The 24,399-nt window shown below is 59.7% G+C and overlaps 2 protein-coding genes across 10 annotated transcripts in view; both read right to left on the bottom strand.

The window, feature by feature from the left end:
* Positions 1-618: 618 nt before the first annotated feature.
* HGFAC (HGF activator) lies at positions 619-9,913 on the bottom strand. Of its 3 annotated transcripts, none has more exons than XM_053578089.1 (14): positions 9,720-9,912; positions 9,056-9,236; positions 8,865-8,961; positions 8,607-8,689; positions 7,864-7,986; positions 7,611-7,742; positions 7,336-7,446; positions 7,074-7,248; positions 6,524-6,609; positions 5,534-5,789; positions 4,043-4,332; positions 3,678-3,818; positions 3,446-3,594; positions 621-2,048 (listed from the first exon to the last, which is right to left on the bottom strand). In XM_053578089.1, the coding sequence occupies exons 1-14, from the start codon at positions 9,825-9,827 to the stop codon at positions 1,866-1,868; spliced, it is 2,115 nt and encodes a 704-aa protein (XP_053434064.1). In that variant the 5' UTR covers positions 9,828-9,912; the 3' UTR covers positions 621-1,865. The 3 variants fall into 3 exon arrangements, with proteins under 3 accessions (XP_053434065.1, XP_053434064.1, XP_053434066.1); XM_053578091.1 differs by having other exon boundaries at positions 624-2,048; positions 4,043-4,182; positions 9,720-9,908; XM_053578090.1 differs by lacking the exon at positions 7,611-7,742 and having other exon boundaries at positions 619-2,048; positions 9,720-9,913.
* Positions 9,914-11,673: 1,760 nt separating this feature from the next.
* RGS12 (regulator of G protein signaling 12) overlaps positions 11,674-24,399 on the bottom strand; it is a 95,963-nt gene continuing 83,237 nt past the window's right edge. For 3 of the 7 annotated variants that reach the window (XM_053577925.1, XM_053577929.1, XM_053577931.1), the window contains 4 exons: positions 23,691-23,764; positions 23,189-23,342; positions 21,286-21,831; positions 11,674-12,106 (listed from right to left, as the gene is read on the bottom strand). In XM_053577925.1, coding sequence (XP_053433900.1) covers positions 11,892-12,106; positions 21,286-21,831; positions 23,189-23,342; positions 23,691-23,764 — 989 coding nt within the window. In that variant the 3' untranslated portion in view covers positions 11,674-11,891. Of the gene's footprint in view, positions 12,107-20,120; positions 20,845-21,285; positions 21,832-23,188; positions 23,478-23,690; positions 23,765-24,399 lie in introns of those variants that run through there. The other 4 variants (XM_053577926.1, XR_008377223.1, XM_053577927.1 and 1 more) reach the window with 4 other exon arrangements.

The raw sequence follows: 24,399 nt of genomic DNA on the forward strand, positions 1-24,399 counted from the left end.
CCAGACTGGCCAAAAACCCTATGACCCTGAGGTGGTGCCTACTCCCATGAGTGCCTCAGTTTCCTCAGCTGTTACAGCCCCGTGGAGCATTAGAACCACTAGACAGAGGGAGGCTGGACCCCTGAGTCCCCGTGGGGAGGGACCAGCAACACCCACCCTGCACAAGACTGTGAAGCACACGGGACATCAAACAGAATGAAATCGGAGAAGAAACCCACGTTTGCATGAAGTGCAGCAACAGCCCAGCACAGCCGAGTCAGAAACATTGTAAGGCCGCCTGAGAAAAAATTAATTGCAAAAGAACACTTAGGTGTTAGGCAGATTTCCCAACAGTAGCAATGCAAGCCAGAGACCACTCTTACAGAAAACAACTACCGAGACACAGGAGACTGAATGATAAGAGAACAAATGCCATGAGCAGCTTCCTGGGAATAAATGTAAGAAACCAGGCCAACTAATTCATAAATGTATAACTTCCTATACTCAAGGAAGGCCAGCTCAAGAAGAAATAAAATTCCAAACTAGAATTCAGGACATTGAACCAATACTTACATACTATCCTATCAGTATAGTAAACACCAGGATAGGGAATTTTATTGGCGAATTCCATCAAACTTCATAGCTGTGGAGGCCCCACGTTCATGAGGACGGCTGCCCTTCTGTTCATGGCTTTGGGGCACTGGCACCAGCATCTGCCCCAGTTGCTGCCTGGGGCTATGACCACCTAGTGTCAGGGGCGTGGGTCTTCAGCGGTGGGGGCACTGTTGAGTCTTAGGGCTCTGAGGCCCACACAGCCATTGGGACAGTGGGGAGAAGGGCCTCCCAGTGCCTGTCTCGTCCTCCTTTGCTCAGAACTCGGCTCTGCCTCGGGCTGTGGACTCCCAGCCCCACTGCGACAATCCTGTTCCCTGCATTTCAGCCTCCTTTGCAGCCAGGTGTGGCCCTGTGACCTCTGTCAGGGAGCTGAGACCCACAGGTCCATGTCAGCCAGCAGCCGAACTCCCTGCCACAAGTTTACGCAGCACAAGTCAGGTTTCCCAACCCTGTCCTGAGCAGCAGTGACTGAGGGCGAGGTGTCTGCATGCAGAGCTTATATGCATGCCTGACCATAGAACACTGCCAGGAGGGGATCCCACGGGGCCAGGCCTCCAGGAAAGCCTTCTGGTCACAGAGCATGGAGGGGAGGAGGGGCAGCACAAGAGGGGAACCTGTAGTCCTCAAGATGCCAGCCCTGAGCCCTGACTGCCCAATCCAGTCACTGGCCCTACCTTCTCCCATCCATTCAAAAGAACCAGGGCGGGGGGATAGTCAGCACCAGCAGCAACTCACTAACTGCCTGTGGACACCCCTTCCCTGGCTTAGGCAGCCTCCAGTCCCCTTTTTCTGGAAGGCACAGTGCAGGAGAACTGCTGGTCACAGGCTACCATCTTGAAAGCCAAATATAGCCGCAGGCCATATGGCCTGTCTTTATTGAGCTGTGATATTCTGTACACCCCTTGGCTCGGACCACTGTCCAGGACCTGGTGGCCTATACTTGGGTTCCATTTCCTGCCGTGGGACAACCCAGGTGCCTGGACTCTCGCCACATACCTGCTGGGGGCAGGCCTAGGAGGGGATGTGGGTTGGACACTGCTTGGGCCCTGGGGACTCCCTGGGCTATGGGTGTGGATCCAGGCCCTCCCTGTGGGGTGACAGGTTACCATCTCCACAGAGGAGCTATGCTGGGTCCAGGTCCCCGCCAAGGCCCTGGCCTGGAAGGAAGGCCAGGCAGAGGCAGGGCCTGGACACGTGGGCTGGGTCCTCCAAAACATCTTTATTGTCAGCGGGGCCAGGATGGGGAGCAGAGAAGGTGCCCCTCTGGGCTCTCAGGAGGGAGTCGTAGGCCGCCGGGGAGGCCGCATCCGGTCGTTGAGCCAGTCCACATAGTTGGCCACTCGGGTGTAGACGCCAGGCTTGTTGAGCCGCCCACAGCCATCACCCCAGCTGATGATGCCGTACAGGTAAGCCACACCATCCTTCTCGCAGGCCAGGGGCCCCCCAGAGTCCCCCTGGGGCAGAGACACTGGTTAGAGCCACCTGCCAGCAGCCAGGGGCCTGGCTCAGGGACACCCCAAAGCAGCTCCACTGCCAGCTCCCACCCCAGACTCCTCTCCCCCACCCTAGAAGTAATCCCTATGGGGCGAAGAGCTCTGTAGAGTCTCAGATGCTCCCTGGAAAATACAGAGCCCTCAAGGTGGATTGTCTGATAGGTTGGGGGACAGATGCAAAGGTGTCCTGAGTAAGGGAGCTGGCCCACTTTCCCAAACTTTTTTTTTTCTTGTGACAGAGCCTCAAGCTGTCGCCCTTGGTAGAGTGCTGTGGCGTCATAGCTCACAGCAACCTCCAACTCCTGGGCTCAAGCAATTCTCTTGCCTTCGCCTCCCAAGTAGCTGGGACTATAGGCATTTGCCACAACGCCTGGCTATTTTTTGGTTGCAGCAGTCGTTGTTTTGGTGGGCGCTGGATTTGAACCCGCCAGCTCAGGTGTATGTGGCTGGCACCTTAGCTACTCGAACCACAGGCACCGAGCCCACTTTCCCAAACTTAGACAAAGACATCTCATTTCTGGGGTGCAAGCCTATCTGACCACGTCGCTCCCCTTTCTGAAGCCCTTAGGGCTCCCAGCATGCCCCATGACCACCAGCACCCTCCTGTCCCCCAGAACGCAACTCAGAAATGCTTTCCTTGCCACCCAGAAATCTCCTATGCCACCCTCAGGACAAGCACAAAAACCCCTCCTCCATGAAGCCCCTATGAGGTCCCCCACAGCTCCTTGTTCTGTTGAGCTGTGTGGCCTTGGAAGAGTGAGTTGACCTGTCTGGGGCTCACTTTCCCCACCTGTTAAATGGGGCAAGAAATAGCTACGGTCAGCAGCTGAAACAGGATCAGGCAAGCGGGGCCCTTGATGACCATTACTTGGGGTTGATCAACTGACTGAGAGAACTCTGGGAAAGAGGTTTGGCCTTTGGTGCCTGGGGTCACATGGACATCCATCCCTGACCCCTGGCTGGACAGTTGGGATCTATCTGGGTTCTGTGTGGCCCTGGGCCTCAGTCTCCCTACCTATGTAAGGAGGAGCTTTCTCTGCCCTGCTATGAGGAGCAGGGCACTGGATGGCCTCCAGAAGTAGTGAGCACCTGTCCTGGGGTGCTGGCCACTGAATCGGCAGGCAAGCTCTCTGACCAGGGAGAGAGCAGGGTGGCCTGGCTGGTCACTGCCATGTTGAGGCCTAGTCCGGCTCTGGGCTAGAATTTCTGAGACTCAGTCCAACTGAGCCCCACCTGGTCCTGGGCAGGGCTGGTCTGAGACTCAGTCCGGCTGAGCCCCCCACCCCCACCCCCTGCCCTGGTCCTAGGCAGGGCTGGGCCTGCTAACCTCCAGCTGAGCCCCACCTGGCCCTGCTCACCTGGCAGGCATCGGACTTGCAGTCAAAATAGCCGGCACAGAGCATGTTGGGGCTGAAGTCCGCACCGTACACTTCGGGGCTGCTGCACTTGTGGTCAGCAACGAGGGGGACCAGTGCCTCCCGCAGGGAGCTGGAATAGCTGCTCACATCTGGGGACAAGGCCCAGTCAGGGTAGGCACAGCCTGGGCTGGCTACTTTTCTCCTGGGCATGGCACCAGCCAGCCCCACTCACTCTCATCCATGTGGCCCCAGCCTGCAATCTGGCACTTGTGTCCAGTGGGGAAGGTGCTGCCGGGCTCAGGCAGGCAGATGGGCTGGATGAATTGGGAGCGGACAGCACAGCGGTCCCCCTTCTTCTTCAGCCGGATCAGGACTGCACAAGAGCGAGGTTAGAGGTTAGCCTGGGGCATGAGGGCTGAGAGAGAAGGCTGTCAGGGGCCCATGACAGACAGAGAAGGACCAATGAGTCCCACAGGTGCAGCCTACTGGGCAGAGGGGTGGATGGCCAGGGAGACCAGGAGGGGTGGGCCCCTTGCTGTCCTGCTCTGAAGCCTGGGCACACCTCCAGCCCTGGCCCTGCTGTGTCCTTGTGCTCACCGAGGTCGTGGTCACTGGGGTTGAACACTGAGTACAGGGGGTACGGGATGTACTTCTCAATGCCAAATGTCTGCGTCACGTCCATTGTGCGGTTGAAGAAATGCTGGCCCAGCACCACCAGGACTCTTTCCTTAGGGGGGCTGTGCAAGGGAGGCTGGTGGCCACACGGACTCGGCTCTCCTTTGGCCACTGAGGTCATCTCTCCCCCACCCCTGGCCCAGGTACCCACTGGCCTGCGGCCGAGCGTTGCAGAGGTGGCCCTAGAAGGCCTGAACAGGTAGCCTCGTGGGCTGCGGTTGACAGCAGGAAGCTGGACATCAGGAGGAGTAAGGGCCATGGCTACCCATAATCCCCAGCACATGCGGGTGCTAACGCGTCTGCTATCTCTACCTACATCGATACCTCGTGGGGGGCCTCATGCCAGGCCAGGCAAGGGTCTGCCTTGAGACTGCCCCTGAGTGTGTGGAGACCCAGCCCTGCCTCCTGGGCCAACCCCCAGCTCCTGTCTGGCCCCTGGAGTCCTCAGGTACAGCCTCTCTGTCTCTAATCTGGGTTGCAGTCTCTCCACCTGGTGAGTGGAGGGTCACCCCTACCTACCTCAGCCCTCCTGCCTGTGCCCCATGCTAGCCTCATAGCCCTCACCCTGCTCATTCCATGCTGAGGAGGACCCAGGGTCCCATTTCAGGGGCCCAGGAAGAGCCTGCGGCAGGTCCCCAGTGAACAGTGCAGGGCAGGCTGTGGCCTTGCACGCTGTAGCCTTTGGGGGCGGGGAGTGATTGATAGGGGCACTGGCTGTCCCTGCCCTCCCCTTCCCTAATCCCTAGGGTGCCCTCATCTGGCCAGAGCCCTCCAGGCAGGGAACAGACCCCACCCTCTCACTATGGAAAGGCGAGAAAGGATTGCCCTGGAATTAATGTCAGTCTTAATGTCACTGAGCTGCCCACCTCCCTGGGCATGGGCGTGGGTGGGGTTCACACCTCAAGCTGCCAACCCCAAGGCTGCCCCTTATGCTGGGTGCCAGCTGAGGGGCTGGGCCTAGGTTTCCCTGGCTGTGCTGAGACTCCAGGACTCCAACGCGTTGTCACTGTGCCCCCTGGATCCCTGCCAGGATGGACAATCATGGGACACCAGGGCAGGATAGGCAATGGGACCCTAGCCAGGTCCTGCAAACATCCACTGTCCTGTACCCCACACGCCCTGGCAACTGAGCCAGGCCCTGGGAAGGGAGGAGTCTGTGTGGAGGGCAGGCCCACACCCACTGCCCCTTCTCCCCACGCGTGCCCAGTCCCTCCGCAGGCCTCATAGAAACAGGGGCTCCCTAGACCGCGCCCAGTAAAGGAGGGCTCAGGGACACAGCATCCACCCTCAGAAGGGCTGAGGGGGGGCTTAAGTGGGCACCCGGCCAAGGCAGGTGGGCGAGGATAGACAGGTCGAGGGAAAGACTGACGGTGGGTCCTGGACGCTCTGGTGGCCGGGCTGGCGGGAGCGCACCTGCTAGAGAAGCAGTGGGCGGCGGATACCACCCAGCAGGTGTGGATGAGACTCCCAGCGCAGAAGCTGTCGCCGATGTAGATGGCGGCCAGCCAGGGGTGGGAGCCAGGCAGGGAGGACGAGCCGCCGATGATGCGTGGCCGCAGGAAAGTCCTCTTCTTGTGCCTCTTGCCGCAGGTCCGGCGTCCAGCTGGAGCCGGCTCAGGCAGGGCCACCAAGACCTCGGGGAGCCTCGGCTGGATTCTGGCCAGGGATTCTGGGAGCAGAGGCTCTGTCACACCCCCGAGCTCGGAGGCAGCCCCATGGCACACCCCAGCCCTCAGAGAGGGTGCTAGCTGGGCCCACTGTCCATCCTCCTCAGGATCTCAGGGCTTTGGCCGCCTTCCCCCTGTCCTAGGCAGCTCTTCAGAAGAGGGTGCAGGATCAGGCCCCAGCTCTGCCCCTGGGGGCACATGGCCCACTCTCTGAGCCTCTGTTTTGTCATATGTAGGATTTGGGAACTCTACCCAATCATGGCTTTGTGAGAGCCAGCGTGGCCAGAGTGTTCCTGTCCCTGCAGCAGCTGGGAACTCTGCCAGCCAAGTGCAGGGTGGTCAGAGACCCCTGTAAGAGAGCCTTGGGACATGAGGGCCACAGCACAGGCCGCTTTCTAGGGAGCTGCCACCCCAGGGGTCAGCGGGGCATCTGCATGTCATCAACCCTCCACCCAACCTCCCCTCTCTGGGAGCCTTTGGGCACCACTGGCCAGGGAGGAAGGCACAGCGCAGGCTGTCTCCTGGTGACTGGCCCACTGCAGCAAGCGATTTGCCCCAGGCCCTGGGCACTAACCCGCCATGTGACTCTGGCCCAGCTTGGTCCTGTGAGCCTCAGTTGCCCCATCTCTCAGGTGGGGTAGTGCCCAGGTGTGGGGTGTGGAAGGAGGACTACAAGGAACCTGCTATGACCTCTGTGGGGCCCGAACCAGAGCTCCCCACTGACAGGAGTGCGCACCACAGGCCGCCAGGCGGCAGTACTCCCAGGACAGCGCATTGTCCTTCACCACGTAGCACCAGGGCTTCTCGTCCTTGTCCGGGTTCCTGGAGAGTACGAGAGGGGTGGGAGAGTAGGGGAGTCACACTGCCCCTCAGAGAGGGGTGGGGGTCACACTGCCCCTGCGGGACCACACGGTCCTTAAGAGAGGGGTGGGGGGGTCACACTGCCCCTGGGGGACTACACGGCCCTTAAGAGAGGGGTGGGGGGTCATACTTCCCCGGGGGGGCCACAGGGCCCTTAAGAGAAGGGTGGGGGGGTCACACTGCCCCTGGGGGGAATGAGTGTCATGTTGCCCCTCGAAGAGAACAGTGGGGCAGTGGAGATGGGGGCCACCAGGACACCAAGTAGGGGCTCACTGCACCCTTGTCCATCTGTAATCACCACCCTCCAGCTGGGCAGCCTCCCAGGGCTGGCCCCTGCAGTGTCCTGCGGCTTCAGGGAAAGCCCCACAGAGGGACAGCCCCTGCTGCCCTGCATGAGGTGGCCCAGAGTGACTTCAGGTGCTGACCGGCAAAAGGCGTGGGGGCCCAGGCCGAGCAGGGCCGCAGTGCCCACTGAGTCCACGTGCAGCTCCTGGTAGAGCAGGTCGGAGTTCCAGGCCAGGCAGCCGAGGCCTGAGGCTGAGGTGGCAGCCACGCCACGGTACTCGGTGCCATTTCCCAAGAAGCAGCGCTCAGTGGGCACTGCGGGTGCACAGAGGGCAGTGAGGCCAGCCCTAGGCGGAGTTCACCCGACACACCAGGGCACTCGGCTGCTACCACCGCACTCACCAATGTTGCAGAGCCGCCCGGCAAAGCCTGGTGGGCAGGCACAGACCATGGTCCCGGTGGCCACGATGAGGTGGCAGGTACCCCCGTTTAGGCAGGGGCTGCTCAGGCAAGCTAGGGGAGGGTCAGAGCTGGGCTGGGGCCTCCAGCAACCCCGGGCGGGGAGCGGGGGGGTCAGGGCCATTGCTGCTGGGTGACTTAGGCAGATCCCTTCTATGCAGGTGAGGATGGGGACACCCACTGGGGTTCAGTGACATGCGCCCCCAACCGTGGCGCACCTGTGTGGCGGGTGCCTTCGCACTGGGCCTGGCCCCCTGAGCACTCGCACTGCTCCACGCGGCCCTGGTGCACGCGGGCCCAGCGGTCGCCCACCTCCAGGTATTCGTAACGTGTCTCGTCAAAGCACTTCTCTGAGGGTACACAGTGAGTCCCTGTGCCCTGTCCACTCACTACCCCGTGCAGACCCCGGCAGGCATCTGCTGTCCCATCCTCCCAGGCCTTGCTCCAGTCCGCGACCCCACAGCCCCTCACCTGTTCCGCAGTCCTTGCCCATGAAAGCCCCAAGGCAGCTGCAATGGTAGGACACGGGAGCCTGGGTGTTGGAGCAGGAGCCCCCATTGAGGCAGGGGCTGGAGGCACAGGGGTCAAGGGCAGCTGGGGACATGCAGGAGGGGCTGTGAGTCTGTGACAGCCCCTGCTTGCCTCCATCCGGCCTCCACCTTCAAGCTGCCCCTCAGGGCTCCTCGGGGTCCAAGTCTCTGGGGTTGGGGGGTGGGGTGTACAGGACTCCCCAACCTCCTAGTGTACCCTGCTTGGTACCTGGGCAGGTGGCCCTGGCTCGGCACTTGGCACCCAGAAACCCACACCCACACACTGTCAGGCAGTGGGCCCCTGCCATGTGCCCCTCAAGTACTCCTGTGCCCCTGTCCAGTGCTGTCCTGGCATCTACAAGGGTCCAGCCTCACTACCAGGAGGCACTATCGCCCCAGCAATGGCCACATGGCCAGGTTGACTCCCAAAGGGGCAGAATTCTTCCTGGGAGAGGCTCCTTGGCCCTGCAGTCCCCAGGCTGTTGGCTCTTCTGGCTCCACCCACCCCTGGATACAGTGAGATAAACCCCAGAGTCCCTCCTCCACATACTCTGGGCAGACCCTGCAGGTTAGCTGTCTGTCTTTGGCCCCAGCCAGGCTCTGCACCTTGCCCTGTGCCCCAGCTCCCTCCTGGCCTGGACCTCCCACTGGCCCCACACAGGCCTGCACACACCCCCAGCCCACCTGCAGGGTCTTCTGCAAGTGGGGCAGCCTCTGCGCAGTAGCCCCAGGCTCTGTCCCGGTCATAGTTGTGAGTCGTGGCACACCTGGGGGGGCCATACCTGCTGTGGGCGGGGGGGTCCCAGCCCTGCCACCCCAGAGCTCCTTAGCACCCCTGCCATGCGCTGAACCCCTCCCACATCCCAGGCTCAGAATAGGCTGGAGTAGGGCAGGCAGCAAACCAGACCCCCACTGGGGCCCAACCCTGCCCCCAGGACCCACCACTTCCTGTGGGCACTGCCCTCCAAAGTGCAGGAGTGGAACATGCGTCCCCCATAGCGGAAGGGGAGCCTGCAGGGCTGGCCATCCTCGGTGAGCACTGCTGGGAAGATGGCAGGGTTATCCCTGGTGGCCGCATGCTCCCCCAGCCCACTTGCAGGGCAGTGGGATACTCCCGAGCCCGCCTGACCCACCTTGGCCCTGGAGACTGCTGTTCAAGGGAGCTGCCCTGTGTGGGAACGGGAGCCTGCCACCTTGGGGTCCCTCTGCCTCTGGAGCACTTGGTGCTGGGGTCTCAGAACTCATGGAAGTCACTGGGATCATGGGGATACCGGGGGTCACTGAGGCATTAGGTTCTGGGGGGTCCGTGTGGTTCTAGGAGGAGTCAGCAGAGTGTTGGTGTGGAACAGCCCCTAGGCACTCAGGCTAGACTGGGCTGCTCAGGTCTAGGAACAGGTGGGGGACACCGGACCTTTCTGAGCCTCAGCTGAGCCCACCTCTCCCACCCAGCCCAGGCAGGTGTTTGGTACTTCCTCAGGGCCGCAGCCCAGGCTGAGCACCACTGCTCCTCTAGGGTCCTTTCTAGGGTGGCCTGAGCAGCTGGGAGCCCTCAGAGGCCCCGAACTCCACTTCATCATTCGGACCCAACAGAGGCCCAGAGAGAGGGGGTAGGCCATATCCCCGAAAGCCCAGGCAAGGTCACACGGAGATGAATAGTCCCCTCCCAGGCCCCTCAGAAGGCACCTCTCACTACCTGAGTCCCCCCACATTGGTCTAATCCATGCCCTTGCCTGGGGACCCCCCTCTGACTTCATCCCAGGGACCCCTGGGCACCCTGCAATCGGGGTCAGTGCTCACCCCGCTGGCCTGGGGATGGACCCCATGAGGCAGCAGCAGCATCAGCAGGAGGAGGGGACACAGCTTGGGCGAAGGGCAGGGGCTGGGGACCCAGGCCCAGCGCCCCATGGCTCCTCCTGGGCTGGCGTAAGGGCAGCGGTAACAGTGCGGCCGGGCAGGCGAGGTCAGGGCCTTGTGGGAATGATTAACTCTGGTTGTCTCCTGTGCTGAGCCCACACTGGAACTCCCCAAAGTCTCCAACCCCCACACCTGCTGCCCAGCGTACCTTGCTCCTTCCCCAACGGCTCAGCCTTCCTGCTGGCCTCAGCCTACACCAGTCCTGGTCCTTGACCTGACATTGTGCTCAGGCCTCAGCTTGCAAGACTCCTCCAGGAAGTCTTCCAGGATAACACAGGTTGGGGCCTGGACTCCCTGGCCTGGGCTCTTCTCCCTGCCTGTCACAGAATGGCCACTGTCCATTTATGAACTGTTCATGTGCTAAGCCTGACACAGAGGCCCACTGAATCAAGGTGGGGTGGCATTGCCCGTTACACAAGGGCTCCTGGACGGTGGCCCCACAGTGAGAGGTCGTGCACGAGGCTGTGTCTCCAGTGATGACCCCAGGATGGGGACCCTCATGGCCTGCCCTTTCCACCTGTCCTAACTTTGCGGGTAGTGAGGGCCCCAGCAGCTGCTTGTGATGTTCCCAGTGTCCCCTCCCCCAGGAAGCCCTCCCAAGCCCTGGACTCCACTGCATCCTGGATGTGCTGAGCTGAGCCTGGGTCTGGCTTCATCCCAGGGACCCTTAGTCACCCTGCTAACATGTGGTGCTAGGGGATCTGTGGTGCTGGAGGTCTCTGGGTATCTCTGAGCCCCAGCACAGCCCTGGGCCAGGCACCAAGGAGCCTGGAATGGGGACACCCCTTCTAGGCAGAACTAGATTGTCACCCCATGTGTCCCATGGAATGTGTGACCTTGGGCTGTGGCAGAGCTGCCTTAGAAACCTCTTCTCAATTTCCGAGCAGCCACTATGCCACCTCTGGTGAGCCAGCAGCTCTGCCCTGTGAGCACTGGGGGACAGGGGAGGGGCCCCCAACCTGAGGCCTGGTGATTGGCTTCAGCTGAAGCTGCCTTGCTGTGTACTCCAAACCCTACTATCTGGGCCCCTGTTTTCTCATCTGTGCAGAGGGAAGGAGGGTGGACACTGAGTAACCACCCAGCTTGTAGCAGTGGGGGTGGGGCCTGTGGGTGCTGGGCCCATGGGTGTGGGTGCCTGTGGGTGGTGGGGAGCCTACATGTGCTGGCCGGTCTGTGGGTGTGAGGGCCTGTAGGTGCTGGGAGAGCTGATAGGTGCTGGAGGGGCTGTCGCTGTTGGCAGGCCCCATGGTGGGTGCTGGGCCTGTAGGTGTGCAGCCTCACTCTGGCCTCAGGGCCTCTGCACATGCCTGACACTGTTTCTTAGCCCTTGGCAGTCAGGTTTCAGCTCAGATGCTCCTTCCCAAGAGGTCTTCCCTGGGCGGCTCCTATGGCTCAGTGAGTAGGGCGCCGGCCCCATATACCAAGGGTGACAGGTTCAAACCTGGCCCCGGCCAAATTGCAACCAAGAGGCCTTCCCTGACCATCCCACTAAATGAGGCAGGCATTCGGCTGAGAGCTGCCATCAGCCGTGACCACTGAGCGTGTCTCCCAGGGGAGCCTGCCCCTTCCTACACAGGAGCCTGGGAAGAGGGGGCAGATGCCAAACATCCCTGCGGCAACCTGTAGGGGACGATGCCAAGTAGACCAGATCCAGACACAGGGCCAGGCCCTCTCCTTAGAGTCCCTCGGCCTCCCTACCAAGCCCTGTCCTCTTCCTAGCCCTCTCTGCCTCTTGGAGTGGTCTCTGTGTGCTCAGGGAGACCCACAGGAGTGCGGGCTCCCCAGGGCAACTATGCATCCCCAGCGCCCAGCAAGACGCCTGGTGGGTCCCCAGCAATGTTTTATTGGATGGAGGCTGAGCACCAAGGGGCAGCATGGCTGGGTCTGAGGACCTGAGGCCATCGTGGGAGTGTCTGAGGGCAGTCCATCCAATGTGGTCATCCCCCCCCTCCTGGTTTGGCTCCTGAGGGAGTGGCTGCCAAAGTGGCCCCTCCGAGGGAATGCTCAGGTCACACACACACATGTCCGCATGAGAGTTGGCCAGGCCGGGAAACTTCAAACGAAGGTGGTGTGGAATGTGCTGGCCTTGGACTTGGGAGGCTCCCTTGGGCCAGGTGTGTCTGGTGCCGGGGGCCCACTGGCCCCTAACTGCCTGGGGCCTGCCTGTAGCCCCAGGCCACTGCCACCCGGCCCGAGTGTGGAGTCAGCAACCAGATCCACGTCGATGATTGTGTTGACCAGGAGGCCTCGACTACCACGGGCCCCATCTCCTGTCAAAGGGAAAAGTAAGGAGCTGTCAAGGGCCTGACCCAGCCCTGTGCTCCTGGAGCCCGCCCCACCCAGCCTTGTGCTCCTGGAACGGCCCCCACACCCTGGCCTTGCACAGACCATAGACACTGGCTGGGGGTGCCTTGAAACACCCTGAATCCATCCCACTGGCAGGTCATCCAACCTGTGGCCAGGCCCGTTCCCAGCTTAGTCTGTAGACCCCGCAGCCCACGTGGCAGAGCCCTGGGCAGGCAGCACCAGACACCGTGGGGAGAGTCCAGAGGCCAAGGCAGCTGGGCCAGGAACATCAAGAGGCTGGTCCAGCAGAGTGATGAGGGAGCTCAGGGTGCTGGTGGCTCTGTGCGGGCTGGGAGACCCCAGATGTCCTTTTGGCCCTTGGGTCCCTCCTCTGTCCCAGGATCACCTGGGAGGTGATTAATGTCCATCCTCTGCCTGTACCCCTAACCCAGTCTGTGGAAGGCCCACTCGAGGGGCACTTGAGCCCGGACAGCCTCACTCACCTGGGCACTCCTGACCCCTCTTAGTCCAGCCTCTAGCATTCAGTCACCTTAGCCTAAAGACACGGTTCCCGAACCTGCCTCCACCTCCTCAAGCTTCCAGGTGACACCAAAAGCCTTCCCCATGGGACCCATAGCCCCAGTGACACTGGACTGTTCCGCAGGTCTGGGCAGTGTGCCTAGGGTGGGGTTTGTGACACAGGGACAAGGACAGCAGTGTCCTGCCCAAGGCCCCTGTTTGTCCTAGGTGGGAGCTGGGATGGCAGAGAAACTGGCTGGGTAGGCAGGGTCCAGGACCAGGCCCAGCAATGCAGAGGAATGGAGGGGTTCCTGGCACCCAGACAACCTCCAGGAGAGCAGAGTGGGGGAACTGGCTCTATGAGACCCCTGCACCCTGGCCGCCACTGACTCAGATACCCCCTTGCAGCTCAGCAGGGACAAGGCTGGGCCCCCTATGGGGGTCCCCAGTCAGTGGGTGGCCCAACTTTCCTATATCACCTTAGGGTGGCCCCAACTCTTCCTGAGGGGCCAAGCACTGGGGTGGGGGTAATTCCCAATAACCAAGCCGATCTACCAACAGCCAGGCGGAGCAGGGCTCTGACCCCCTACCCCTACCCCAACCACACCCTCTATCCTGGCCACCTGGCTGTGCACTTGCACGGTCACCTAGGATCCTCACTTTACTCTCACACACCTTGCTCTGGATCTGGGGGCCTCTGTCCCTCTGTACCACTACCTCCAGCCTTTCACAGGCCCTTTGCCCCATCACTCCCCTGCCGCTTCCACCCTGATCCCCCATGGCATCTAGCCCCACCGACAGAGCCCCCTCTTCTGGGATGACCACCTGTCTCTGCCCCCAGCAGTCCTCAGATGTCTGAAATGGCTTTAGAAACTTCTAAAGCCCTCATTGGGCCAGCCCCATCCCCCTGCCATGCCCCCAGACTATTGCTGGCCTAACAGGCAAAGTGTCCATCCTGGGATGGAGTCCCCAGGAACCAACACAGGATGGGCACAGCAGGGACCTGGAGGTGCTCATGGAGTGAGATTCAGTGTAGGATCAGCTCTGGGCCTGCTGATCCCCACTGATGTGGCTCTAGGATGTGGGCAGGATAGTGGGTCAGGGCCCCAGAAGATCTTCTCACTGGAATAGCTCAGACCAGCCCTACCTCCTCAGCAGCTGTTTGAGTCACATAACAGAGAGGGGATTGAGGGCAGGTTCCTGCAGGTTCCTCCCCGGGGTAGGGGTCTAGCCAGTCTCCTCAGTGGGCCTGGACAGAAGACAGCTCCAAGCTTGGCGCCTGTGGCTCAAGTGGCTAAGGCGCCAGCCACATACACCTGAGCTGGCGGGTTCGAATCCAGCCCAGGCCTGCCAAACAACAATGACGGCTGCAACCAAAAAATAGCCGGGCATTGTGGTGGATGCCTGTAGTCCCAGCTACTTGGGAGGTGGAGGCAGGAAAATCGCTTGAGCCCAGAGTTTGAGGTTGCTGTGAGCTGTGATGTCACGGCACTCTACCTAAGGCGACAGCTTGAGGGTCTGTCCCAAAAAAAAAGACAGCTCCACCCATCCCTTGAGTTGCCCTGGGTCCATGAGAACCTGACAGCAACTGCCTCTCCCTGGTCCTCAGTTTCCCCAACTGTAATGGGAAGGCCTCCACAGTCCAGCCCCACCATACCTCCAACCTCACCCCCACACCCAGGCTTCTGGAAGCAGCCTAAGACATCTCTGAGCAAGTCCTGGCTTGTGGGAGAGGTGTGGTGTCCTCTCTCCAACAAGTCAAGGCAGCAAAAGTCCCTTGTCCTGGCCTCCACGACGTCAGCATGGGAAGACCCGTGGTGAAGCCTCCAAGTTGGCCCTCTGGCAGCCCTGGGGTCCACGTGGAGCTCTCCCAGTCAGACCTCTGTCACTACAAATTTTCTGCTGGGGCTAGGGTCTCCAGCTCTAAGCCCCAGGAAAGAAGACAGCTCTACCCATCCCCTTCCTGTCACCAGTCCCCATAGCTCTGAATGCCAGGCTGCCTGGCCTGGAGGTGTGGAAAGAGGCCTAGGTTTGCCCTAGTCTTTGGTTACCGAGGACATTTGCCTAGCATGCCTGTCAGGCTCTGAACATGCCTATGAGACATCCTTGGCTGCAGAGCTGCCCTCTCAGGGACCCTGCCTGTCCCCTGCCAGCACCACATGGGCACGTAGCTCAGGGTCCCTGAGAGAGGAGCTGTGCAGCCAAGGAGACTGCAGCACGAGGGGACTGCGGTGCGGGCCTTCCCTGCCTCGCTCTCCTGCGTATGTAGCAGCTCCAGGCTGTGGCTCAACCCAAGCAGCGGGTGGCCTCATGGCCCAGGTGCTGGGGCTGCCCCGGGAGCATGTCCTGCCAAGGTGACAGGGGGCATCAGTAGGGCTGGAGGCCACCAGCAGGGCCTCCGCCATCTCCAGTGCAGCCTGGCCTCCTGGCCTTGTCTCTATGCAGCTTTGCCTGGGTGCTACCTCACACCTCCAAGGCCCCAGCAAGGGCCCCATTATGAACCTGCCCTCTGCAGCCAGCAAAGTGCCCTGGCTGGCTGAGCCTGGGGTTCCTACTCTCTGAGATCTGGGAGTCCCCCTTTCCCATCAGTGTCACCCACTGCCCCAGATTCATCCACAAATGTTCTCTGCACTGGCTGCTGCTATTGGCTCTGGGCAGGGCCTGGGACAGCAGAGCTCTATTCTCCCGACCACCCATCCTCAAGGCTCCACGTCTAGTGGAGGTCACAGCCAAGTCAGTCCCCTGGCAGGCCAGGGCAGGCCAGGGGCACAGCTTAGCCCCTCAACTTCCCCCGAGGTCTCCTTCAAGACCCAGCCCCCACCCCACCCATCCCACTGTAGCCCCCTCCATAGTGCCCAGGGGCCTGTAAGCACCTAGTGATGGGTCCCCGTGAGGCAAAGCCCACCAGAGTCCTGGTTCTGGCCTGTGCCCCACAAGGTCAGCCCCTCTACAAGAATGCCCAGCTGGGACTGTGACTGTCTGCAGTGGGGGTGTGGCTGGATTAAAGTTCCTCTTTCTGCAAATATTTACTGGGTGCTATTGAGGGGGAGGACACAGCTTGGCAGGATGCATAACATAGAGTGCGGGGAGTGGGCAGTCAAGAGGTGATCCTGGCACAGGCTTGCCCTTGGGCAGATCCCGGTGGGGGGCCACAGGCAGGAGCCCTAGCAGTGTTAGCCCAAGGTGAACATACACAGCCTGTCCCAAGAGATTATGTGTGGGGAATGGGCCAGGTTGTGGTTACTTGCAGGCCTGGGGCTACAATCCCAGGAGGCCTGGCTGGGTCAGGAGGTGGAGTGAGGGCAGCTTATGATGCAAGTTGGGAGGACCAGGAGTTGCAGCCCAGACTGGGTCTGCAGAGGAGGGGCTGGGCCATCTGGTCAGCTCTGGGAAGCCATGGCAAGGAGTGGACTGGGTAGGTGGGGTCTGCAGGCACCAGCAGGAGGTGGGTGCTCAGGTCCCAGATCCACTCAGCAAGCCCCAAGCCCCAAGGTGTGCTGTGCAGAGGGGGCTCTGGAGAGGCCCCTAGCAGATGGTAGAGTGCATCCCCAGCAACTTTGGCCTAAGACCAATGGCTGCTGTGTCCCCGAGAAAGCCAGGCCCCCCAGTCTGCATCAGGATGAGATGTCTGGGCTGCATTTGTGTCTAGGGAGGGCTGGGCCCCTTAATCCCAGAAGGTCCCCCTGTGGGTGCCTGACACACCTCCTCACAGACCTGAGAGGGCCCCAGGCCCCCAGGGACTCTGACTGGACAGACCTGCCGAGGGAGCTCTCTCACAGGTGTCCCTCTGGACAGTGCAGGAAAGGCAGGGCCAGGCTTCCCTGAGCTTCTACAGGAGTGACATTGGCTAGGGTTGGTGGGGGAGCCTGGTGCAGATGGGCTCCCAGGACATCGCACGAGGGTAGTGGTCTGGCCACCTTGGTCCCCAAGGGCACTCGGTCCCCTGAAGCCTCACCTCTGGGCTTGCTCTGGCTGCACTGTGCAGGACTGCAGAACCAAGTGCCCCTGGCTGGAGCCATACTCCAACTCCCTGAGAGGAGCCCTGTGCCCAGACACACCCCTTGGGGACCTTGGCAATTGTGACACTGGGCTAGGAGGCCTCTAGTGAGCTGCCTTGGGGGACCCCAGCCCAGAGGCAGCTGTGGGAGGCCCCCTTTTGAGGGATGCCTGGCACCACCCTGCTGCCTGCCAGTCTGTGGTCTGCTGGGCTCCTCCCACCACTGGGCACTTCTGTCATGGAGGGAGAGGCAGGTAAAGAGTAAAGGCCCCATGTGCCCTCTGGGGTGCCTGCTGGCCCAGCGCTCACTCCAAGGAGCCAAGTGGTTCCCAGTGCAGGGGCTGTCAAAGCTGCAGATCACGGAGAAGGCAGCTCCTCTGTGGCTCTGGACTGAGATCTGCTCACCAGATTCAGTTCCATGAAGGTGTTTTCCTCAAGTGGAAAACATGTCCTCAGGGCCTGGTCCCCAGACCATCCCTGAGCACCAGTACAAGTTCCCGAGGGCGGGAATCTCAGAGCCAGACACACCCACTCCCTGTCCAGCTGGGGTTTTGTTGGAAACTGGGTGGCTCAGGAGTGGAATTCCGTCTGAGCCATCACCAAACCAGGCAAGTCCGGCTTTAGAGCTGGCCCTCCGTGGGCCTGAGCCTTCCTCAGCACCTCTCCTCGCATGCACAGGGATGCAGCGTCTGCTTCACCAGAGACCAAGGCCACACTACAGGCCCTGTGCCAGGGTGTAGGGAACCTGTCTGAACTCCCTACATGTGCCACTTATGTGTTCTGGAGAGTTCCCTCTTCAAGACACAAACACATACAAAATATGCCAGAGACACAAGACACACAGACGAACACCAGGCACATACAATGCCATGTGGACACACACCACACACACGCCACATGGACACACTCCACACACAGGCCAGGTGGACACACACCACACACAGGCCATATGGACACACATACTACACACACGCCACGTGGACACACTCCACACACAGGCCAGGTGGAAACACAACACACACAGGCCACGTGGACACACACTCCACACACAGGCCAGGTGGACACATACCACACACGTGGACACACATACTACACACACGCCACGTGGACACACTCCACACACAGGCCAGGTGGACACACACCACACACAGGCCACGTGGACACACACTCCACACACAGGCCAGGTGGACACACACCACACACAGGCCACGTGGACACACACTCCACACACAGGCCACTCCACACACAGGCCACATGGACACACACTCCACACACAGGTCACGTGGACACACTCCACACACAGGCCACGTGGACACACTCCACACACATGCCACGTGGACACACACCACACACATGCCACGTGGACACACTCCATACACAGGCCACGTGGACACACTCACTCCATACAAAGGCCACGTGGACCCACGTACTACACACACGCCACGTGGACACACATACTACACACATGCCACGAGAACACACACCACACACAGGCCACATGAACACACATACTACACACAGGCCACGTGGACACACACCACACACAGGCCACGTGGACACACATTCTACACACATGCCACGAGGACACATACCACACACAGGCCACGTGGACACACATACTACACACAGGCCACGTGGACACACACCACACACAGGCCATGTGGACACACTCACTCCACACACAGGCCACGTGGACACACATACTACACACAGGCCATGTGGACACACACTCCACCCACAGGCCACGTGGACACACACTCCACACACAGGCCACGTGGACACACACCACACACCGGCCACGTGGACACACTCATTCCACACATAGGCCACGTGGACACACTCATTCCACACACAGGCCACGTGGACACACATACTACACACAGGCCACGTGGACACACACTCCACCCACAGGCCACGTGGACACACACTCCACACACAGGCCACGTGGACACACTCATTCCACACACAGGCCACGTGGACACACTCATTCCACACACAGGCCACATGGACACACAATGCCACGTGGATGTACTACACATGCCACACACAATGCCACGTGGACATACACAATGTCATGTGGACACACACAATATGCCACATGGACACACCACACACAATGCCACGTGGACACACACGCCACATGGACACACTCCAGGGGTGCAGAGACAAATGCCATATACACACACTCCGCCTCCCCCCCCACCTCAGAGTGCCCTGCAGCCTGGAGAAGGGCTTTGCCAAACTTTTCTTTTGATGTCTCCATTTATTTGATATCTCCATTTACACGTGGGTCACGAAGCCACAGAAGGAGAAGGATTAGTACACGGCCTGGGTGGCCCCTCCCAGGGGACAATAGCCACATCCCCATTTGTGCCCCTCCAGAGCGGGGTGGGGTGGGGTGGGGTGGGTGTGTGCTGCAAGGGACTGGCTTCACGAGGTACTTCTTGGGCTGGACAGGGAGGCCATGGCAGCCCAAACTGCTAAGGGGCACTTCACAGCAATCTTTAGAATTTCTGAGGGCGGCTCTGGATGAAACCTAAAGTTTACTCTAAGAAATGTGAGCTGGCTCTTGTTCCAGGCTCCTGGCTGCCTGGGCTGGAAAAGATGCCCAGGACCCTTGGAGGTAGCTCCCCCCCACCTCCTCGCACTGATGCTGCAAGAAAGGCTCCCTCTGGAAGATGCAGTGTGGGTGAGGTTTAATAAAGTGAGGAGCACAAGGGAGTCTCAGTCCCCAGGCCTCCCAGGGAGCAGCCAGACAGGCCCAGAGGTGAGGCTTCAGGAGACCAAGACCTGTGACCTTGGCCAGGTGCTTCTCCTGCTGTGGTCTCCTCCCAGGGCAGGGCCCAAGAGCCAAGGGCTGGGGGCTAGCAGGCCCGTGGAACTGGTCCCGCACAGCCGGCAATACCCTGCCCTCCTGCCGTGAGCTTGTCAGGGAGTCGGCAGAGGCCTCTCAGCATGGCCATGTTGCTGCTAACAGCCCTGCTGGATGGGAGAACTGGGCCCCATGCAGGCACACACAGGGGGGTCTTCTTGGGACAGTCCTACACAGAGCCAGCCCCAGCATCCTGGAGCCAGTGAGGCTGGGGTGGGAGCTGGTGGGTCACAGAGCATAGCAAGTCCAGCCAGCTGCAGCCCCAGTCTACAAGCACAGGGATACAGAAGCACCAGAAGCAGGAGAGCCAGAGGCAGGCACAGGCCAGAGCCTGGATGGCACTGAGGCCCCGCAGGGCGTGTGCCCACCCTCTCCCCACTTGCTATTCTTGCCATGATTGCCGGCTGCCACCCGGCTGTTTAACTGCACGTGGTGGGCACACAGGAAGTGTTCAGTTTTGCTGAGTGAGTGGTATAGTTTTAAAAATTAATACAGCTAAGTAAATTCATTTGATTTCCTAAAAACATGTATTTCCCTTAGGTTAAAGTACTTGTATAGTTTTCTAAAGTGAAAAGAAATTTTGAAATGAAAAAGAAGAGTTTTAAAACAGTCCAGTGATGAGGTCTAGAGTTTATTACTCTCAGAAAAACAGACAGAAAACACAGGTGGGAGTGACGCATGGGCATCTACAGAGGGGAGCAGGCGGGGGACAGGTGAGGGACAGCCGGGGGGCAGAGGCACAGGGCGGCATCCACAACTGGGTCTTGCATCCCAGCGCTGCTCACTGGGAAAGGACCCGGGGCCCCCCACCCAGTAGAAATGTACAGATATACAGGCTGTACACTGAAACATGCCTTCCCTGTCCCCTGTCAAGGTCTGGGCGATAAGTCCGGCAAGAGCTGACCCTGTGGCAGGACAGACTGCACGGGAAGAGCAGGATGATTTTGCACCCCCAATGGCAGATCATAACGTAACGTCCACAGCTGCGAGCGTCTATGACCCATGCCCTGAACACCTGGCTATCACTTGAGAGACAGCCACACAGGCCATAGCACTCGGGGTCCTGGAACCACCTTGCCCTGCTGGCCGCCATTAGTATGTTGGTACTCTCATCTCCATCCCTAGTATCTGCGGGTCATGGGAATATCTCTGCTTCCAGACCACACTTCACCTTCACACACGCTCAATTTCATGCTTCCATTGGGAGACATGCCTGTGACACGTGGAGGTCAGGGCACACCACTGACGTAGCTGGGACTCCCTAATCCACACATCGCCTGGCTCGGGTCCACAAGACATGGTGTCCCTGCACACGGGCCCTACTCCAGAGCCACCTGCTCAGGAGAAATACCACTGTTTTCCGTCTTGGACTTAAGCACTAAAAATTCTGGCTACCCAGGCTTTCAAAGTAACCCCTACAGCTTCTTGCCCACGGGTGTCACTAAACCTGATGCAGGCATTGCCCACGCATCACCCCCATCAGCCCCACGAGGGCGCCAGGGATGTGGCTGTAGCCACCTGAGCCTCTCTGGCTGAGCCTGGTGACTGGCCCTAACATCCTCGGACCCTGCTGCCCCTGAGCAGGCCAAGGAGGCTCTCAATAAATACGGTACGTGAGGAGGGGTGTACGCTGAGGAAGTGCCTTGATGAACGGAAGTGGCGGCTAGAAGGCCACTGAGCACAGCCAACCTGAGTCTTCCTGCTGAAAACTGAGGGGGCCACACTGTGACAGTGGCCGGGGAAGGGCTGGGTACAGGGTCAGAACCCAGAGGTACCTGGTTGTGAAGGTCCGGACGAGTCCTGGGGGGCAGGGGGTGGTGGCAGGAGCGCAGTGTTGGGGCTGCTGATGGGGGCCTCCCCCATCAGGGTCAGGTCAGCTCCCTGCCCATCCTCCACCGTCTGGATGTCCCCGGCCTCCACTTCCCATGGCTGCCCCTTCCAGATCTGTGTGGCACCCTCCTGTGTGAGTGAGTGAGGGGGCTGGCGGGTACAGGGGGGCCCGCTGGGAGGCTTAGGCCCTGATGGGATCGTCCCAGGGGGTTCAGGCGGACTGTGGGCGGAGCCTGGGCTGGTTGAGGGGCTGTCGCTGCTGTCTTGGGAGGACACCCGTCCCTCACTGGGCTGGGACAAGGTCTCCCTGCCGCTGCTCCAGGCGATTCTCCTGCTAATGCCCTGGGCCACGGCTGGGGTGGAGAGGGGGATTTCTGTGGAACCAGGAGGCAAGCGAAGAAACTCCGGCAACACCAGGTCCTCCTTCCTCAGCAGCCCACGTTGGTCATCTGCTCTGTTGCTCTGAGCTTTGGAAATGAGCTCAAAAAACTCTATTGGAAGAAAACCCATATTGACCATGTTTTAGAGTTTCACACTAATGTGTGTCACAGCTGAAAATTCATTCTCTGGTAAGTTCTCACAGTGGTCTGTCCCACGCCCCAAACTATGCTGCCTTCATCCCAGAACTGAAGCAAGAGCTCCCAGGGTCTAAAGCTGCTGTACTTCCCTGAAAATTAAACTGTGTGAAGCTCCGGCTCGAACACACAGCGCCTGGACTCACCCGGCACACTGATGTTAGCAGGTGCAGCTGGGCTTCTTATACAACACGTGGCCCCTTTACACCTGTGTACTGCCCCCTTCTTAGGTTGGGGTAAAAGTGATCGTGAGACTGAGGCCCAGCACAGCCAGAGCCAGCTGCAGGGGACCTCTGAGGGGTGGGGTGTGTGTCGGCAGGAGCACTGCCTCTGGGCAGAGGGTGGTCTTCTGGGACCTGGGTAGAGGAGTTTGCTTGGGCTTCCTACCCACAGGCTGTAGCCCCTCAGGGTCAGGACAGGACCTGCGCTCCTGCTGTCCAGCGTCTGAGGATCCTGTGACAACCTCCAGCCTCTCTGCTGGCCCTGCACAGCTCTTCTCCTCCTCACCTGGCTGGATGTCTTATTGTATCTTAAGTTCACCATTCAAAGTTGATGGTGTCTAAACTGAGCTTTTGTTAGCATTTAAATTGTATTCTTCAAGTTTTTAAATCACTACATAGAGTGTAAAAATCTCAAATTGTGATAGTTCTCAGAAATGCACAAGCTTCAAAAAGGGTGTGTGTTTTACTCCTGCCTGTGGCCAGCAAAAACTGCAGGAGGCGTGTTCTCTGGACCCTACAGCAGGCGTGACAAGTTGGCTGACTGGCCGGGGCGCCTGGGTGGAGGCTCCGGCCTGCCAGCTGCAGTGACTTCTCTCAGCGCTGCTCCTGGTGACAGCTCTCAGAGAGGGAGGGGGAAGCACTTTCAGGAAAGGACTCGTATCTCCTCTCAGTTTCCAGGCTCAACCACCTGCTGTCCCACATAGGGACACACACTTCCCTCGGTGCCTCTAGTGACCAGCAGAGGCCGGCACAAGCTCTGCCCACTGAGGACCCGGACCCTGACTGGGCCTCCTCATTCACGCTGGGCCCAGCTCCATCAGGGCTCAGCTGGGAGGGGCCAGGTGGCACCTTCAGCACCTCCTTGGTGCTCAGAAGGCCTGGCAGTCAATCTGAAGTTGACAAGGCCATAGACTGACCGGGAGAAGCACATCTTGTGTGACAGGGACTGCAGCCGCCCACATGTGGACACGTCAGGGTAGGTTTTAACCACTACACTGGAAACTAAAAGTGCATTTACTGAGAAATGTGGAAGTTTTAAAAGGTGCACATACCCTCTGCTTCGTCCAAATTAATTTTCTGATATTTTTTTTTCCCAATCTTTGCAATAGATTCTTCTCTCTTTGAAAGCCGGGGATCCCTAGCATTTTTTCCATTTTCTCCTTTTATTTTAATAGAATTAGACTTGCCTAGAGTCCTCTCCTCGCCCTGCATTAGAAGGAAAGTCAAGGTTCCACTTACGTGTCAGCATGCGACCACACACAATTCATCAGTCACAGACTAAAAGCTCTGCAAGTACAGACGGCAGCCAGAGGGAAGTCACATGCATTGCGGGCAAACCAGCTGCCATGACAAAGGTCACACAAAAGGAGGGCACCTGGGGCTCAGACCCCACCACAGGAGAAAGGGAAGCCAGAGCTGTGTGATCCCTGGAAGGAGGGAGCTGGCCTGGTGAGGACACAAGAGGATCCCTGGGAGCAGATGGGGCCTGTGGTAGGGCAGGTGGGAGATGGGGAGGGGTCACAGCCAGCCAGGGCAGGAGGGGAGGAGAATTACCGTAGCCGTGTGATTTCTGGAACTGGAATTCACAGCTGTGCTGTGCTGTTTGCCAGGCGTACCTTTCTGCTTATCTGTAGACACCGAGCACAATGGGTGAGCTTTACAGGTGCAGCACTGCCAGACACCTGCGAGGCTCAGCGGAACCCGTTTCTACAGCCTTGGAGGGCAGAGCCACGGAGCAGCTGGGCACGGGCCGCCCTCCCCACAGGCATGGCCCACAGGGCTGAAGGCCTCACCTGCGGCACTAGGGGGACGTCCTGTGGGTGGTGTAGGGGGCAAAGCGGTTTCTCTGGAAACCCAACTGGAGGCTTTTGGAGGAGTAATGTTGGAAAGCTCATTCTGTACACTATTTGGCATGAACATACTTTAGAAAGCATAAGACTCTTACATTGTGACACGTTTTCAAATTGGCCTGTGTCCTGTGTCAAGGCTACAGGCTGACCTCTGCAGTACCTTGGGTCCAAAGCAAACTCTTCTGGCCCAGGTGTGGCCAGAGAGTCCTCAGTCCTGCCCCCATGGCTCTGCAAAATGCTGTGCACCCACCCAGCTTCACCCAGGGACTCGCCTGTGCATAAACACGCCATGGGCCCCACATCCTCAGACCTGGGGTGGGGAAGAGGATCCACCAGTGCAAAGCTGGTGCTGCCCAGACAGCATGATGGGCTCACCCACTTGCCCGGGTGCCAGGCCTGGGGCGACAGGCTCA

Source organism: Nycticebus coucang, chromosome 23, assembly GCF_027406575.1.
Source record: "Nycticebus coucang isolate mNycCou1 chromosome 23, mNycCou1.pri, whole genome shotgun sequence".
NCBI classification, from domain to species: Eukaryota; Metazoa; Chordata; class Mammalia; order Primates; family Lorisidae; genus Nycticebus; species Nycticebus coucang.